This window comes from Phyllostomus hastatus, unplaced genomic scaffold, assembly GCF_019186645.2.
Source record: "Phyllostomus hastatus isolate PE091 unplaced genomic scaffold, TTU_PhHast_1.1 phas_contig_1, whole genome shotgun sequence".
Classification (NCBI taxonomy): domain Eukaryota; kingdom Metazoa; phylum Chordata; class Mammalia; order Chiroptera; family Phyllostomidae; genus Phyllostomus; species Phyllostomus hastatus.
Window position 1 is genome coordinate 589240 of NW_025333498.1, and position 19898 is coordinate 609137.

The 19898-nt window shown below is 35.8% G+C and overlaps 1 protein-coding gene across 1 annotated transcript in view; it reads left to right on the forward strand.

Moving 5' to 3' along the window:
• The window catches only part of DNAH7 (dynein axonemal heavy chain 7), a 228158-nt gene that overhangs the window by 139983 nt on the left and 68277 nt on the right, over positions 1-19898 (forward strand). The window contains exons 45-48 of the mRNA XM_045850123.1: positions 1926-2272; positions 3691-3871; positions 7201-7386; positions 12861-13024. Of these exons, the coding sequence (XP_045706079.1) occupies positions 1926-2272; positions 3691-3871; positions 7201-7386; positions 12861-13024 (878 nt within the window). The remainder of the gene's footprint in view (positions 1-1925; positions 2273-3690; positions 3872-7200; positions 7387-12860; positions 13025-19898) is intronic.

Sequence of the window (19898 nt, forward strand, 5' to 3'; positions counted from 1 at the left end):
ACTGTATTGTGTCCTTGTTTGCCAGTGGGTACTTTTGTGTATGTGGTACGTAAAATAATAACAATGTGGCTTGTGTTACATTTTATGATAGCCTATCTCATATTTGATTAAATGTGCTATTAAATATTAGGAATTAAATTATGAAAGGGAAACATTTCAATTAAGAAAGCAAAGGTGAATTTTTAAAAATAAATACAGTGGGAGAATCTTGGCTAAACTGTTGGGTAGGGTAAGGGAGAGAGAGGGTCAGGGCCTTTCTTTATACCTTACTATGAAACATATTTTAGATGGACAGAAGTTTAAATATAAATAGTTATATTACTATAAAATATTAGAAATGTAAGTCATATTTGTAATCTCTGAATGGATTGAGATCTAGTGTTTCTTAGGTGTGAGAGAAATCAGAAAAAAACTGAGCAATATTGTTTGTAATATATAGGACCTTGATATTCTTTTGTATTTTTAATAATTAGTAAAGTTTTTCTAAAAGTTATAAATTTTAGGGTGGGGAGAAAATTCAGACAACTGTAATTGAACAAGAATAAAATAATAAAAAATATATAAAAAAATAAAAGTTATAAATTTTAGTACCTAAAAACCATCACATTTTGTTTGATATAAACACTATGGATAGAAGTTTAGAAACATGGGGGAAAGTATTTGGATTATATGGCAAACAAAAGATTAACATTCTCTATGTAAATAGCTCTTTTAAATAAATAAGTAGTAGTTCAGAGATCAGATAGTAAAATGATATAAGGAAATAATTCACAAAAGAGGAAATACAAATAGTCAATAAACATATGAAAATATATCTTACCTTACTTGTATTTAAAGAAGCACAGATTAAAATAAGATTTCTTTTTTAAAAGATTTTATTTATTTATCTTTTAGAGAGGGGAAGGGAGGGAAAAACATTAGGAGAAAAGCATCAATGTGTGGTTGCCTCTCCTGCACCTCCTACTGGGGACCTGGCCTGCAACCTCAGCATGTTCCCTGACTGGGAATCAAACCAGCGACCCTTTGGTTCACAGGCTGACACTCAACCACTGAGCCACACCAGCCAGGGCTAAAATAAGGTTTCTTTGCCAGCAGTATACCTACTGATGTTGCTAAGGACATATATAGTAAAACAGACACTCTTATTTTCCTGGAGAGCAGTTTGTCAATATGTGTTAACAGCTTTAAAAATAAAGGATGTAAACTCTTTAATTCAATAAAGGAATTATAATCATGAAAAAAGAAAAAAGCATAGACAGGGTATTAGAATTGTGGTTCATGTCTATATGTTGAAGGGTGCAGCTGTTAAAAATGATGATGTAAATGTTCACTAGCATGAAAGGATGTTCACTGTATATTGTTATTTCAGTAGGTTTAAAAACAGCATGTATATTGTTTATACTATGATTCCATTGGCTAAAATGTGCATATACATTGGTTTGTAGCATATATTACATACATATAGAAAAAGATCTAGAAGAAGGCAAACAAAAATGTTTATAATAGTTAACTATATATAGTGAGATTATAAATCTTCATATTTATCATCAATACAAATTGAATGTATTCATATTTATCATCAAATACAAATTCTTTGTATTTTTCTAACATTCCCATCTTTTATATTAAGAAACTGTAAAACTCTTACTTTGGAACAGCCAAATCTCTCTTTACATGTTTTTGAAGTATACTTCATGTCATAACTAATCTTACATAAGGTATGTTCTCATTATTATTTCTAGTTTTTAATTTTTGGGGGAGACAAACTTCTCAATGCATCTTGACAGTGCTTCTTCACTGTCACCATTTCTACCCAATGAACAATAAGATTCTATATCTTATGGCTTAGTTTGAAAATAGGAACCAATTACAAGTAATACATAAACAAACTATAGTTTTTAATAGTCGTCCTGTTTTATTTCAAGGATATTACTGTGGTAAAGTCCATGAAGAGTCCTCCTGCTGGAGTCAAGCTTGTTATGGAAGCCATATGCATCCTGAAAGGCATCAAAGCTGACAAGATCCCTGACCCTACAGGTTCAGGGAAAAAAATGGAGGATTTCTGGGGTCCAGCTAAGAGACTTCTTGGTGATATTCGATTTCTGCAGTCACTTCATGAATATGACAAAGACAATATTCCTCCAGCTTACATGAACATCATAAGAAAAAACTATATTCCAAATCCAGATTTTGTCCCAGAAAAGATTAGAAATGCATCCACAGCAGCTGAAGGTTTGTGCAAATGGGTGATAGCAATGGATTCATATGATAAGTAAGTACTGGCAAAATGAAAACAAACCAATATGTTTTATTTTTAAGTTTGGTCAGTTAGACAATATAAAACTTAAGAGCTCTCGCTTAAGGTGAGAGTAACCCCAGAAAACCATGTCTAATGCCTGCTGTGTGCCTACATATTTACTGAAGAGAAGATTATACCAATTAAATAATATAATACAGCGGTAATTAAACTCTTTGGATTCAGAAGCCCTTTATACTCTAGAAGAGTACTGGAGACCCCAAAACTTTTGTTTATCTATCCTACTAAAAATGAAAGCTGAGAATTTTTAAAATATTTATTAATTCATTTTAAGATAGCAATGAAAACATTACATGTTAACCCAACTTATATTTAAAAGTCCACATTTTCAAAAAAATTTATAAGAAGAGTGATAGTGTTTTATATTTTAACAAATATCTTTAATATGTGTTCTAATAGAAGATAGCTGAACTCTCAAATCTGCTTCTTCATTCAGTCTGTTGCAATGTATTATTTTGATTGAAGCATATGAAGAAAATACAGTCTCACACAGATGTTTAGGTAGACAAGGCAGGACCTCGTGGGTTCCCTTAAGTGGAAGGACATGCCTTGGACATTTGGAAAACACTGGTGTAATATATATTCTTTATGAGACAAGGAGACTTTTTTGATGACTGTATGAGAGCCATTTTATAGCATGTACACAGAGTAAAAATTATTGATAATTTCTTCAAAAAGCAACTATTACAGGATATCTTTTAAATTCACACACAATTTTAAACATTGTACACATATATTACATGTTCTATATGTTTGGGACCATGATATACCATGCTAATCATAAATTTTAATTCAGTGTTTTCTCATTTGTAAAGACAAAATGACTAACTCCATTTTCCAGATAGAGAAAATAATTTAGGTCCATCCTTTATCCTGCATAGTCCTTTTTATTACTAACATACATATTTATAAGAAAAATTGAGTTTTATTTAAAGGTATATTCTGAAATTTTAAAAAAAGGGATAAAATGACACAGATAATATATCTCACCTTCTCATTGGAATTAAACCTTAAAAAATTAGGCTACTTTCCCCAAATACTGTAATTTACATGTGGTACATGAATATGCTATTCTCCTTTGGCAAAATCACCAAAATTCCACATTGACAACAATCAAATATTTTGGGTAAAAACTAATTACTTATTTGAAAGCAAACTATTCTGCATATGCAGAAAACATTCTGAGTATTTGGTACCTATTTTAACAGTCATTTCTTACATAGCAGCATCAGGCTGCCTGATTCTTAGATGAAACAGGGAACGTAGAGATCGGGGTAGGTTGAGTTACAGTAAGAATATTAGGAAAACAAATTCAGTAAGGGTGCACTGGAATTTTAAATGTATATTTCATTTTCCAATTTTCCTTTTTGCAGAGTTGCAAAAATAGTAGCTCCTAAAAAGATAAAACTGGCTGCCGCTGAAGGGGAGCTGAAGATCGCCATGGAAGGTCTCAGAAAAAAGCAGGCAGCCCTACGTGAGGTTCAGGACAAGCTGGCCAAGCTTCAGAACACGCTCGAACTAAATAAAGAAAAGAAGGCTGACTTGGAAAACCAGGTATAGGATGATATCTGGAAATATGAGCAAATTGTCAATTATTGTAAGGAAAAACAATGTTCATGTTAGCATATTGCCCAGCAAGCCTCTTTTCTTGCTCGTTAGGAGTGGGTAAGCTGTGGCCCACAGGCCAAATCCAACATTGCCCATTTTTAGGGCCCACAAGCTGGTTATGGTTTTGACATTTTTAAATGATTATGTATTAAATGGCTATATAAGTACTTACATAGTATCCTCAATTTTACCTCTTTGGCCCCAGAGCCTTTTACCTGCTGGCCCTTCCCTCCACCCCCAACAAAAGAAAAAAAGTTGCCAGTTATCTCTGCTTTATATTTTAAAGTATTGAGCTTGATTATTTAAATTATTCTTCATGTTATATATAGGTAAGGAAATGGATAATCAAAATATCAATTGACAAAGAGAAACAACTGTATGGGAAAATATATTTGCCAATGATACCTCAGACAAGGGTTTAATCTCCAAAATATATAAAGAACTTACACGACTACACTCTAAGAAGACAAGGAATCCAATTAAAAAGTGGGCAAAGGACTTGAACAGACACTTCTCCAAGGAGGACATACAGAAAATTCAAAGACACATGAAATGATGTTCAATATCGCTAGCTATCAGAGAGATGCAAATTAAAACCACAATGAGATACCACTTCACACCAGACAGAATGGCCACCATAAACAAAGCAACAGACAACAAGTGTTGGAGAGGTTGTGGAGAAAAGGGGTCCCTAGTGCACTGTTGGTGGGACTGCAGACTGGTACAACCACTATAGAAAGCAGTATGGAACTTCCTCAGAAAAAAAAAATGGATCTGCCTTTTGACCCAGCAATTCCACTGCTGGGACTATATCCTAAAAACACTAAAACACCAATCCAAAAGAACCTATGCACCCCAATGTTCATAGCAACACAATTTACAATAGCTAGGTGACGGAAGCAACCTAGATGCCCATCAGTAAATGAATGGATCAAAAAACTGTGGTACATTTACACAATGGAATTCTATGCAGCAGAAAGAAAGAAGGAGCTCCTACCCTTTGCAACAGCTTGGATGGAGCTGGAAAGCAGCGTGCTCAGCGAAACAAGCCAGGCAGTGAAAGACAAATACCATATGATCTCACCTTTAAGAGGAACCTAAACAATAAAACAAAGAAACAAGCAAAATATAACCAAAGACACTGAAATAGAGGACAGGCTGACAGTGACCACAGGGGAGAAAAGTGGGAATTTCAGGGGAGAATGGGAAGGGTTTACAGGAACAAATTTAAAGGACACATGGACAAAAACTAGGGGGAGGGTGGTAATGGGAGGGAAGTGGGGAGGGTTGGGTGGGTGGGCTGGATTGGGAGTAAAGGGGAGAAAACTGTACTTGAACAATGATTAAAATAATAAAAAAAAATCAATTGACTTAGGTTGTTTAAGAGTTCATGGCAAAGCTGTGATTAGAATTCAATACCCAGAACAATAAATACTGTGTCCACTGAAGATGTTTTTAAGACTAAAAACATTGCTCTAACTTTTATAACAATGCTGTTTGTAAAAATTAACTGCTACAGTTTGATTATGAAAAAAGTCAAAATACTTTGTAACAGTACAATTTGTTCTGTGCTTATTACGGTGCAAAGCATTGTTGTTCTGAAAACAGTATGTATTTATCTCATTTGTTCTCACAGCAGCCTTCTGAGGGGGATCATCTTGGTACCTTTTTGTAGAATCTAAAGCATGGAAAAGTTGGGCAGATTGTCCATGGTCAACTTCTAAGCATTAAGGCTAAGATCTGAACCCAGACAGTCTGACTCTAAAAGTGTGGTACCGTGCTCTTTCCCATGCTGCCACACTGCTTCCTTCTATAGGATATGTGCACATATTCTGTATTTCTACAGATAAGTAACATGGTACTAATATTTAGAAATGCGACCTATTATTGGGCATGATTTACTGGTGATCAGTTTTAATTAAATACTATGACAGACAGTATGTTGTTGCTGACTCTAAACATGTTTTAACACTGCTGTATGTTTGAAAGTTCTATTAATTTTTGAAAATAAAATGTTGACGATTGTGGTGATATAAAATGAATATATACATATATGTTTACTGAAAATCTGCTTTAGGAGGAGAAAAATATTTTAGCTAAAATATTTTTACTCACTAGTTTCTGATGACAACTTTATTATAGTCCAAGACCTGATTTAACATTTCAACATCATTGAAAGAATAATGGATGAAGAAACTGGGAAGACAAAAACTATTAGAAAAAGGAAAATTAAAAAAGAAAAATTTTTAATTTAGGAAGTATTAAAAATATTACCAGTTAGATACCCTTTGCTTTTTTAAACCTATCTTTAAATAAACTGATACAGTATTTTATATCTTTTAATCTAAAAGCAATTATTTAATATACATATTAATAGCATTAAGAAGAAATATAAGCCAAATTCTTATTACAAAATAATATAAATGTCTCTATTTTTATCAATTATCGACTTCCTTTTTTCATGTGGATTTTTAATTTTAAGCTTTAAGGTAAACTTTACTTATTCTTGTCTTCTTCCCAAAATAAAGATGTTAAATCACTTAAAATTAAATTAAAAAATTCAGGTATTCTACTAGAGTATCGCTATTGCATGGGTTGAAATGGCTTTCTCCCAAGTTTGCTAACTTCATAATTACCCATTTTATTTTTTTAACCACATTGCTTAATTATACATAATCAAATTTGGTTAACAGTCTTTTGCACGGAGTAGGCTCTCAGCTCTTGGTCGACGTGCTGATTTAAGGCTAATGGCAAGTGTCTTGAGTGTGTTGACATGACTTAACAACTTGAAAGTTGCACTTTGGAAGTAAGCACAAATTATTAAAACTTTTAAACATTTAACCTTGAAATGTTTAATCAACTGTAAGTTAAATGAGTCAAAAATGTTCACAGAATATTTAAAATAAAATGTGTTTAGATTATTAAAATGGAGGGAGAACATCTGTATTTGCAAGAGAATGCCCTTTATTAGTTACTTAACTTTTAGTGTCTCATACTGTAGGTCATTTCCTTAACTAGAGCTGTGTTAGCATCCTATGATAAATATGATTTCATACATTGCATTAAACACTTTATTATGAAAAAATTCTAAAGCATCATGAACTTCCCAATATTCATAATGAGGTATCTCCACATTTTTCTTTTAGAGAGTTAAAAAAATTCTAACTAGAAGTTTGTATTGTAAAAAATTATTTATCTCTAAGGGTAAAAGCTTACAGAATTTTAAGACTCGTTCCACTTGCACATGTTGATAAAAATTTACTTTCATTTTTGAGGTTGACTTGTGCAGCAAAAAGCTGGAACGCGCGGAGCAGCTGATCGGAGGCCTTGGGGGAGAGAAGACGCGGTGGAGCCACACAGCGCTGGAGCTGGGGCTGCTGTACGTCAACCTGACAGGTGACATCCTCATTTCCGCAGGAGTGATCGCTTACCTGGGGGCCTTTACCTCTAACTATCGTCAGGTGAGAGATGCTAGTTGATTCGTAAGGTCTCTTTTGGACCCTCCCGGGACAGCCAACATTAATCTTAGGGATGTTTGTTTGTTTGTTCTGTTAAATGTGAGAAACAAAATGTATTTGATTTCTGGTTGTGTGTTTAAGTTATTCTCTGAATTAGCTCTATAAAGACTCATCTGAAATCTGTTTTAGAAACAAAAAGACCTCCTTAAAAAATCTCATGTGAAATGGTAGACCCCAAAGATAAAATTTTAGTTCCTAAAGAAATATAAAGGTATCAGAATTGTGTGTGTGTTTTATCAACTAATCCTTGTGAATTTCAATAATAAATCATTTCTAAATCTCTTCAGAGATTGAAATTCAGGGGAAGAAATAGCTTGCCTAAAACCCAATTGATAAGCAACTTTTTTTTTTTTCCTTAGGAAACAAAGACCAAGTTCCCTGTTTTCAATTCCCACCCCTTTGCCAGATCCTACTTTGGTTTTCTCCTTGACCCAACCCTGAACCCTATTTCTTCTCCCTGACTTCTACTTTTCAGTCTTTTTGTGAACGAAACCCAGCACATTCTTCATCTGTTTGAACTAGAATCCAACCCTGAACATGGCCCAATTGAAGCAAGAGGAGAGATTTAGAAAAATTAAAACAATTAAAAGGAAAAGAGGGTGAACATTTGGCAATAGCTTCTGTTGTCAAGCAAGGAGAGGACAAGAAAATGATAACTTTATCATTTTATAAAGCGTTTGCTTGCTTGTGGTCTTAGCTGAACCTTGCTTAATTTCAGGACTTTTTGTTAAGCAGGATTCTCTGTGGCCACTGTTTTAGCTTGTTTGATTTATTGTGTATGTGGTTTTTTTTTTGTTTTTGTTTTTTTTTACGAAATGGGTTTAAAATTGTTACACAGATAATGCTTCTGTCTTTAGTTGTTGGCATTCTGGTAGCCCTTGTCCTGGTGCACAACCTCTGTATTCTTAGTTTTGTCTATTCATGTGTGTCTTTGAATGACTGTCCGTGGTTATGGCATTAACATCTTGTAGTTCAAGTAGTTCAAGTTTAACATGACACTATTTACGTAGTTACAGATTTGTTTGTGTGACAATTTCAGAGACTGAGGCCTATAAAACTTAAGAGAATTGCTCAGAGCCATACAGCTGATTAACGACAGAGCAGGAATGAGACTTGAAGTCACCCAAATTCTTAATTGAGTGACTTTCTCCTCTTCTGCATCAGTGTGGAGCAGCGAAAGGAGTAGCTGCAGCCACTCTTACCCTCTCTGTTGGTTCCCAGGAGCCTGCACTGGCTCCTGCTTTGCGGTCCAGGGCCATCCTGAAAGTTATACCTGCCAGTGCCACTCCTCCCAGCCCAACCCCCTCTAACAGACTCATTCCAAGGCACCATGTCTTGCTGACTTTACAATTACCTACTTTTACAAGAATGGGGCTGCCAGTCAGACCCCCCACACAAATGCTTCAAGGAAGCGATGAAGTCCAGAACTGAGACCTTGGGACTCACCAACAGAGCAAAACAACAGTCACGATACAACTCAAGCTCGTAGCTCCCTCTGTGATCTCACACCCACGGTCCCCACCCTGATTCCTGAAGGCACAAGATCCCATCTCATCTTATCAACATGAAAGCTTAAAGGCAGTTTTGTCTCTTGCTTCACTGTGACAGCCTAGGCTTTCACTTTCCTTAAAGTCTCTAATGTAACTGTTTCTTCCTGTGAGTTCATTCTTTGGGTCCAGCTCCATGATCTTCTTTCTTTTGTTTCTCTTGGGTCAGGGCAGCTGGCAGTTTACGCACCATCAAGAGTTTCCTACTCCATTCTAATGTTAGTATATGTGCTGCTGAAGCAAGAGCGAGGCCTATTCAATTCCAAACATAGTGGTTGTAGTGGCAACTTCAGTGTTCTGCCCAGGCTCCCTCCTGGCTTCCTGTGCTTTCACGTTCAAAACCCAGCTTGTGCGTCACTTTTTTGGCACACTTCCCTTGGGTCCTTAGAACCCACTTGCCCAGTGCTTGGAGAGCTAGAATTGACTGGGAATTTACTTCCGTCGGACTTAGGCCTTCAAGAATGACTGGCGGACCTAAGAGCATAGGCACCTGCCTTTCTTCCCTCTGGTTGGGGCAACTCGGAGGAATAACTTACACACCTGTAGAATCAAGACGGAACCACCTGCTGCAGAACTGGCCGACTCCTCACCTTTAATTGGATTCTTCCAGTTCTTGTCCTGCTTCCTCTAGCATCTGTCCTTTCATAAATCTTTTCACATAAATCTTCCTCTCAGAGTCTGCTTTTGGGAAACCCAACTAAGACAAAAAGATGTTACAATAATCTTGTTTTTTTCTAACATCAAAGTCTCAGGATACCAAGAACCTTCCATAAATAGCTACATTTCCCTCCCTCCAAGCTTGAAGCTAAATAGTTGTTAATTCTTCACTAAACCGTTTGCTAGTATTCTTCATTAAAAAAAAACACACAGAAAATGTCAGTTCTCCTAGGATAACTGGGCCCACAGCACTTCAACTGCAATGCCCATGCCAATTGCAAAACAGAACCCTACAGTTTTGTAAGGACACAAGACCTGGAATTCAATCAAGTTGAATTTTCTAAGTGACATTTTCCCTGCCAATAATCAACGTCAAAATGGTTTTGGTGCTGGTGAATACTTGCATGAAGGTGACACCCTTAATGGTCAGTTTTTCATTTCCACCGTCTGTCTTACCACCTGATTACCACCAAGGCCCTTGGCTTGTATTTTGATGCCTGTTCACAGTCCCTCATTTCTGTTCATTTCAGTTATTTTCTGCAGCTACACCCTTACAGACATATAATTGGTCACTTAAAATTTTAATCCAGAGTTCATCTGTGATAATGTACTATACCTGTCAACTATAAACAACATTCCACAACAATTAATTGGCTTTCAGTTTCTCTTTTTCTGCATATCATTGGCTGCCACGCCTTCTCCAGCATCAAGCTGTATCTGAGAACACCTGCAGACCTCCCCCAGCAGCATGTAGCTCAACCTGTAGCCTGATGACAGGAACTATGCCAATAGGCTCTGATAACTAGCAAAAAGATATAAATCAGAAATGCTACCCACCCCTTCTCCCTACAACCAAACCAAAAAAAAGCCAAGTGATGGTTATTAAGTACTCATGACAGGCAAGATTTTTGTCCTTAGTGTTTGCCCTCTAGTGTTATACCTGTGAATACATTACATTACATGGCAAAAGGACTTTGCAGGTGGCATTAAGGTTGACAATAGGCTGAAGTTAAAATAGGAAGATTATCCTTATTTAGCGAGACTTGACTATAAGATACGTCTAAAGTTTTTTTTTCTTGAAACAAAAGTGAGAAAGAGCCCAAAGAATGATAGGGGCATGTTAAAAGGATGTAGAATTTAGCTTATAGGCACTCCCACTGGCCAGATCATCAATAAATAATAATGGTAATATATATAACTCATTAAATAAAATGTAAAAAGTTGTGGGCAGAATGGGTGAAGGGAGTCAATAGGTATGAGTTTCCAGTTGTAAAATAAATAGGTTGTGGGGATGTAGTGTGCAGCGTGGTGACTATAGTTTGTATGTGTGGAAGTTACTAAGGGAGTGACCTTTGAAAGTTCTCATTACAAGAAAAAGATTGTAACTCTGTATGGTGATAGATATTACTAGAATTTGTGGTGGTCATTTCATAATGTATACAGATATCAAGTCATTATATTGCACACCTGAAACTACTATATTATATGTCCATTATATCTCAATTATAAAAAGAGAGATAAAAACAGGAAAAGATAAATCTAGCCTGACATAAATTAATAATTTTTCTACATGAGTGCCTGACAAAACTCAGAATGTTTACATAGGTACAAATATCTTCCCACAAAATGCTCATTTACTATAAGGGGAAAGAGCAAGTTAGTGGAATAATACAATATTTCATAAGCACTGTCTTAACTCAGTTTTGAATCATGATTAAAAACTCTGAATTCCCTATTGTGGGTAGTTTGCTAAGCCCTCACCGCAACCATTTCCCTTATCAGGCATTCCAAGGTTATAATAGGCACATACCTTCCAGAGGACCCCAGCTACCTGATATCCAGGGACAACGCCTCCTTAGTTGTATCTGTGGAATTATCCTAAATACTCAATATCCAAGAAGCCCATGAAACTTAGCTTGTTGTACATAAACTGCTTCCTGCAGTCTTGTTGCTGCTACCTACCCTGTGTCCAGGTGTGCCCTCCTGTGGGGTAGCCTCTCTCATTTGGACCAATAGCAAAGAGTTCTGCCATTCATCTATCCAGGTGTCTTAGTGTTGTGTCCCACCATCCAGTGAAGCTGTAATCACACCTAAGATCATGCAATTATGAGACAGAAGCCTGGCAGGTAACACCATAATCCAGTGATGAAAATCAGTATCATCAATAAGTGAACAATTTGAAATCATGTACCATTGATGGAATGCAATGAGAAGAACAACAATAACATTTCTGTAATATTCTTGCCAAAGTTGCATAACATGAATTGAATCATGAAGGAACATCACACAGACCAAATTAGGGGGGCATCCTACAAATAACTGGCTAATCAAGGTCATGAAAGTCGTCAACTCTCCCAGGGCTGTCATGGCCTTTTCTGTGCAATCCTAAGGGAATGTTAGCTGAACCTACTCAGAAGGAACCCAAGGGAGGTTCCACCATGCCCTCTCATCTAGCACCACTTCACACACACAGCATCTTCATCCACCCCTGGGCTGGTATCAAAAACACATATATCCATCTTCTCTATGCCTCTTCTTAACCTATTTTCTCCCTAGTCATGTCTTTTACTATTTCTGAATTCTTTGATCTGTAACCTCAAATTGATCCTTGATTTCTGACTTTTTGAGTGTGAACCTGAGCTCAAGAACCCTTCTTGTTTCTGAGCATCCCAGCTGGGGTATCTCAAATTCCAATATATATCCTGATCCCTGTTGGTTTCTCACAGCCCTACCATAGTTCCTCCTCCAGGGCATGTGAATGCCAGAAACAAATGTTTTCTATGCTCCTTACCAGTTCAAATTAGATTTACTTTTATACAATAATATCGTATTAAGTTTGCTGGCTATTTGTAATGTAAAGAAAATATGTAGAAAAACATGGTGGTCCCCAACTACTTTGTCAGGTAAAGCTTTAGAATAATAGCTGGCAGTTATTTTTTTCTACATACAAAATTCTGGCTTTATTGTTAAGTGATCTACCTAAACTTTATCTTAAATTGGATATAATTAATTTTTGTTTAAAACAAAAATTAATACTTAGTGGACATTCTAAGCTATAATTTGAAAAAAATCTGATAAACACAAGTCATCTTTTAAAGGTAGGATTTCAACAATTGTTTGTAGATTCAATGAATGAAGTATAATCACAGAGTTTACAAAGTATTCATTTGGTAACCTCTAACATTTTTTTTTCTTTCCACGTATGTCTTAAAGAACCAAACCAAGGAGTGGACAAAACTGTGCAAAAAAGGAGGTATTCCCTGCTCTGATGATTATTCCCTTATGAGTATCCTGGGAGAAGCAGTGACAATTCGAACCTGGAATATTGCCGGGTTACCTTCTGACTCATTTTCCATTGATAATGGAATCATCATAATGTAAGAAAAATATTTTTCTCACAAATGATCTCTATTAATCAGTAGATTTATCTGTGCAGCTTTTTAAACAATTACAACTGGTAAACTTTGAAAGTATTGAAGAAAATTTTTGCTTAACTAGCTAAATTGCCTCTGTGTCAACTTCAAGCTCACCAACATCAACATCATGGAGGTGATGGAAGAAGAAAAGAGACAAGTAATTGAAAACCTATTTGAAAAAATAATGACAGAAAACTTCCCAAATGTGGTGAAGGATATAGACATACAAGTCCAGGAGAGAGTCCCAAACAAAATGAACCTAAAGAGGCCCACACCAAGCCACATCATAATTAAAATGCCAAAGGTTAAAGATAAAGAGAGAATCTTAAAAGCAACAAGAGAAAAGCAGTTAGTTACCCACAAGGGCATTCCCATAAGACTGTGAGCTGATTTCTCAAAGAATCTTTTCAGGCTAGAAGGGATTGGCAAGAAATATCTGAAGTGATGAAAAGCAAGGTCCTACAGCCAAAATTACTCTATCCAGCAAACCTATAATTTAGAATTGAGGGCAGATAAATAGCCTCCCAGATACAAAAAATCTAAAGGAGTTCATCACCATCAAACCATTATTATATAGAATGTTAAAAGGGCTTATTTGAGAAAAAGAAGAAGATAAAATATTTGAACAGTAAAATGGCAATGAATACATATCTATCAACAAGTGAATCTAAAAAATAAAATTAGTAAAGAAGCAGAACATAAACAGAATCATAGATACAGAGACCGTTTTGATGGTTGCCAGATGGGAAGGGTGTTGGGAGGAGGGGTGAAAATAGTAAAGGGATTAAGAAATACAAATTTGTAGTTACTGAACAGTCATAGTGATGTAAAGCACAGCATATGAAATAGAGTAGCTGGTATATGCATGGCCCATGGACATGGACAGTGGTGTGGGGATTGCCTAAGGGAGTGGGGGAGTTGGGTGGAGGGGGACCAAAGGAACAGAATTGGGGCAACTATAACAGCATAATCAGTAAAATATAATTTAAAAAATAATAGTTCAATATGAATAATCACTCCCTTCTATTAATATTGGAATAATTGAATATTGGAGACCATGGTGAATAAACCAAAAAGCCCAGATTACTTGCTTAATTTTAAATCACTATTTAGCAATAGAGCAAAACCCTACCATAAGTAAATGAAGTCCAGAATTTTTCTTCCGAGGGTTTTGTTATTGCAGGTTAATGAGAGTTACAGCAGTGAGTTGTTGGTGCTAATGGTTTTGGATGTCCCATCTGGGTGTGGGACTAGCTTAAATGATATGGATACACTTCTGGGTCATGGGCTGACTCAGCCTTTTACAACCTTGGCTGCTAATCTTAGAATTTCCTTGTTGGTAGGTAAACATTAGGGAGACTGGGCTGGGAGGATATGGAGGCTCACTCAGCCTCACTATTACCCCAGGTCTTACCTCCCAGAAGCTAAGACCTTCAGCCTGCCCCAGTGTGAAGACATCATCAACTGTGTGTCATTCCCAAGTTCACAGTACCGTGGTCAGAAGGAAATGTTCAGCTCTGTGTCACATACTATTTTCGTTAGTTTTTAGTTTACAACTAAAAAAGTAATTGAGATAATAGTACTTAATTTAAAGTAAAAATAGTTGAGGCATGTGAATTTTAAAAATAGAGTTAACTACTACATATGAAAATTAATTATTAAACGTTTTGCATGTAGTATTTGTGAAGATTATCCCACAAATTAAAACTCTGGTGAACATTTACCTTTTACTTTTGTCCAACCAGACCAATTAACTTCAGCCTAAAGAGCAGTTAGATATTTGCTATTTTTTAGATTGTTATTGTTTCCCTCTCAGAAAATAGTATTTTGCTTTTCCCAACACCTGTGAATGTAGTTGGTCATCCCATGTTGTGTGAATGTAGTTGGTCATCCCATGTTGTGTGAATGTAGTTGGTCATCCCATGTTGTGGGAATTAAGTCTTTATTGTTGTGATTTGCAATTTGTATAACTTTGTTCCATCTAGCAGGACATTATAACCATTATATCCAGTGGAAACTAAATTTCTTCTTATTTTCTAGCAGATAAATGTAACTTTTCTTTTGGGTCCAGCCATATTCCACTAGTAATACTGTTGAAGAATATTTCTGCTTTTAAGATTTTTTTTTTATTATTTTGGAAGACAACAAGCCCACATTTCAGAGAAATGAGGTAGAAAATGGTGTTGATGAGTTGTATCCCCTAGATTTTTTGTCATTTGCTCATAAAAATGTTGAAATATTAACAGAAAGTTATGGGAGCAATTTTACTAAGAAAAAAACAACATTTTTTTCATTCTTGGCCTATTTTGTGAAAGTATTTTGGTAATCTTATAAGGAGAAGTTTCAGTAAATAGGTTTAGGGTAATTATTTTTAAGGTGATTATTATTTGATGTGATTATTGAGTATCTGATAAGTATTTTATTTAATTGCCTGGTGCATTCTTCCATTCTTAGAGATACTCACTTGATAATGGTAATACCTAATATTGAACACTTACTAAGGACCTTATTCTGTGTTAAGCACTTTTCACACGCTGCTTCAGCTGAGTGAGGAGTCAGTTATTCAGGGAAGCTGAAAAAACTTCTAAAATATGGATCAGTTGGAATGAAAGTAACTTTTGGAACTATTGATACCTGAATTTCCTTGGTTAATTAGAATTTCAAGGGCTAGTGATAACATGAAATGGAATTGGATTGTATCTGATCATTTAATGGGGAAAGTATTAGAATTGTTTAACAACTTGTTAAGTAGTCAGACCTATAACTAATATCACTTTGCTTTTCAAAAATATCTTTTTCATTTCTATGGATCTGAGAAATTAGGTTTATTTCAGCAGCAATAATAACTGAGAGGAATACCCACTACTCCTTGTCTGTTTTTATTTATTTTTATGTGTGTGTTGTAAATAAGGAAATAGCAAAATTCTGAAATGCACTGTATGTGTTTTTTTTATTTGCTGGAATAATACTTTATTTTCCAAAATGGTTATATCAATAAAGCCCACCAACCATGCACAATTTCCCATTATTCTACTTTCATGTACACATGTTTCAGTCAAACTTAAATTATTGTTAATCTGATGTGTAATAGTATCACATGGAGGGTTTTTAAAAAATTATGTATCGGTTTTGGGTATACAGCTTAGTGGTTAGACAATCATATACTTTACATAGTGTTTCCTTTGATATTTCCAGTACACCCAACTAGAACCATACATAGTTATCACAATATTACCGACTATATTTCCAATGCTTTACTTACTTCTTTGTGACTATTTTGTAACACAAATTTTTGCTTTCTTAGTCCACCTTTTTCACCCAATGCCCTAATTCCCTCCTTCCCTTTGGTAACCACCAGTTCTTTGTCTGTATCTGTGAGTCTGTTTCAACTTTGTTTATTTTATTCTTTAGATTCTACATATAAGTGATATCATATGGTATTTGTCTTTCTCTGACTTATTTCACTGAGCATAATATCCTCTAGGTCCATCCATTCTGTCACAAATAGTAACATTTCATTTTTTTGAAACTAAGGGATATTATACTATATGTATATACTGCAACTTTTTTTATCTACTTGTCTATTCATGGACACTGGGGCTGCTTCCATAGCTTGGCTATTGTAAATGGCACTGCAGTGAACATATTTTTTTTTGAGTTAGTGTTTTGGATTTCTTTGGATATATTTCCCAAAGTGGGATCACTAGATTGTAAGGCAGATCCATTTTCAATCTTTTGAGGAGACTCCATACTGTTTTTTCTGTAGTAGCTGCACCAATCTGCATTCCAGTGCATGGGGGTTTTCTGTGGTAGCTACACCAACAGTGCATGAGGGTTCCCTTTTCTCCACAGCCTTGTCAACACTTGTCATTTGTGGATTTGTTGATAATCCCATTCTGATAGATGTAAGGTGGTAACTCACTGTATTTTAATTTGCATTTCTCTGACAATGAATAACATTGAGCATTGTTTCATATGTCACTTGGCCATCTGTATGTTCTCTTTGAAGAAATGTTTTTTTCAGATCCTCTACCCACTTTTATTTCATTTTTTTAAAAGATTTTATGTATGTATGTGTGTATTTTTAGAGAGAGTGGAAGGGAGGGAGAGAAAAATCAATGTATGAGAGAAACACCGATTGGTTGCCTCTCACACACCCCCAAGTGGAGACGTGGCCCACAATCCAGGCATGTGCCCTGACTGGGAATCAAACCAGTGACCCTTTGGTTCACAGGCTGGTGCTCAATCCACTGAGCCACACCAGCCAGGTGAGAAATATTTGAGATTTTACTGCCTGTTTTCTTTCTAGGATTTTTATGGTTTTAAGTCTTATACTTAAGCCTTTAATCCATTTTTATATTATTCTTGTATAAGGTGTAAGAAGGTGGTCTAGTTTCACTTTTTGCATGTAGATGTCCAGTTTTACCAGCACCATTTTTAAATACACCCTCCTTGTATGCTCTTGCCTCCTTTGTCATGTATTAATTGACCATACTGGAATATAAAAATGCAACTAATTTCTGAACATTAATTTCTTACCCTGCTACTTTACTGAATTCTTTTAATAGTTCTAGTCAATTTTTGGTGGAGTCATTAGAGTTCTGTATATACAGTATCATGTTATCTGCAAATAATGAGTGCTTTACTTCTTCCTTCCCAACTTGGATGTCTTTTACTTCTTCCTCTGTCTGATAGCCATGGCTAGGACTTCCAGTGCTGTGTTGAATAAGAGAGGTGAAAGTGGACATCCTCGTCTTCTTCCTAATCTTAAGGGAAACACTTGTAGGTTTTGCCCATTGAGTATGATGCTGGCAGTGGGTTTGTCATATATGGTCTTTATTATGTTGAGGTATGTTCCCTCGATTCTCACTTTGTTGAGAGTTTTTATCATAAATTGGTGCCGAATTTTATCAAATGCTTTTCTGTATCTATTGATATGATCATGTGATTTTTATCTTTCATTCATTTATGTGGTATATCACATTAATTGATTTGCAAATATTGCACCAACCTTGCACCCTAGGAATAAATCCCACTTGATTATTGTGTGTGATTTTCTTAATGTATTGCTAGATCCAATTTGCTAATATTTTGTTGAGGATTTTTGCATCTATGCTCATCAGGGATATTACCTATAGTTTTCTCCTTTTTATGGTGTCTTTATCTGGTTTTGGAATTAGGATAATGCTGGCCTCATAAAATGGGCTTAGGAATCTTTGCTCCTCTTGAATTTTTTGGAATAGTTTGACAAGGATAGGAGTTAGTTATTTGAATGTTTGGTAAAATTCACCTGTGAAGCCACTCAGCCCACAACTTTTGTTCACTGGAAGTTTTTTAATTATTTCTTCTATTTCATTAATTATAATTGGTCAGCTCAGATGTTCTGATTCAGTGTTGGAAGATTGTGTGTTTGTAGGAATTTATCCATTTTGTCCAGGTTGTTCCACTTGTTGCCATATAGCTAGCTGTCCATAATATCTTCTTACCGTCCTTTGTATTTCTTTGGTGTCCATAGTTACTTGTCCTCTTTCATTTCTGATTTTATTTATATGAGTTTTCTCTCTCTCTCTTTTTTTTTTTATGAATCTGGTTAGAGGTGTGTCAATCTTAATTAGCTTTTCAAAGACCAGTTCTTGGTTTCATTGATCTTTTGTATTGTTTTCTTTAGGCTCTGTGTCATTTATTTCTGCTCTAATCTTTATTTTTTCCTTTTTTCTACTCACTTTGGGGCTTTGTTTGTTGTTCTTTTTCTAGTTCCTTCAGGTGTGATGTTAGACTGTTTTTTTAGATTTTTCTCATTTCTTGAGGTAGGTCTGTAATGCTATGAATTTCCCTCTCAGGACTGCTTTCACTGTGTCCCATAGGTTTGGGGCTGTTATGTGTTCATTTTTATTTGTCTCAAGGTGACTTCTCATTTCTTCTTAATCTCATTGTTAACCCATTTATGGTTCAGGACCATGTTATACAGTCTTTGTGTGTTTGTGTGTTTTTCAGTTTTTTCTTGTAATTGATTTCTAGTTTCAGGCTGTTGTGGTTAGAGAAGATGCTTGATATGATTTCAAACTGCTTAAAATTATTGAGACCTGTTTTTGTCCTAATATGTAGTCTGTCCTAGAAAATGTTCCATATGCACTTGAAAAAAATGTATATTCTGATGCTTTGTGATGAAATGACCTGAATATATCAACTAAGTTCATCTGACCTAGTGTGTCGTTTAAGGCTGCTCTTCCCTTGCTAACCTTCCCTGGCCCTCTCTGCACAACAGACACCCCTATGCCCAGTCTGCTATCCACAGAGATGGGTTTTCTCTCAGTGTTTTAGGTGACCACACCATCACTGCTGCTGCCATGGTAACATAGTTCTCCATGGTAACACAGAGCTTACCTGGGGGCAGGTAAAGAGAACGAAGAGCAAAAACCAAAACTTGGTTTCCCATCACATTGTCTGACTCACACGCAGTTCTCTCAGTCCTCCAGTGAGGCTTTGCTCCCTGTGCCTGCTGAAGTTCCCCTGCGGGCTTTTCTCGGATCAAAGCCAGCAGACCACAAGCAAAACACCCACCCAGGAAACTCACCACCTCCTTACTGGTCATTCCTCAAGTTTTAACTTCCCTCCCATTCAACTGCTATCTTCTTTCTGCAGGTAGTTGCTTTTTTTGTATTTTACCCAGAATTAATCAGTGGAAGACACAGATTTAAATGCACTGAACCCAGTTTGGTCAGTGCCAGAAGTCCTTTTGTCTGCTTCTGAGGTGTTGTTTCATGGACCGGTATTCTCTTAGAGAATGTCTATTCATAGAATGAATTAACTTGGATGGTGTTCGTCAGATGTTTTT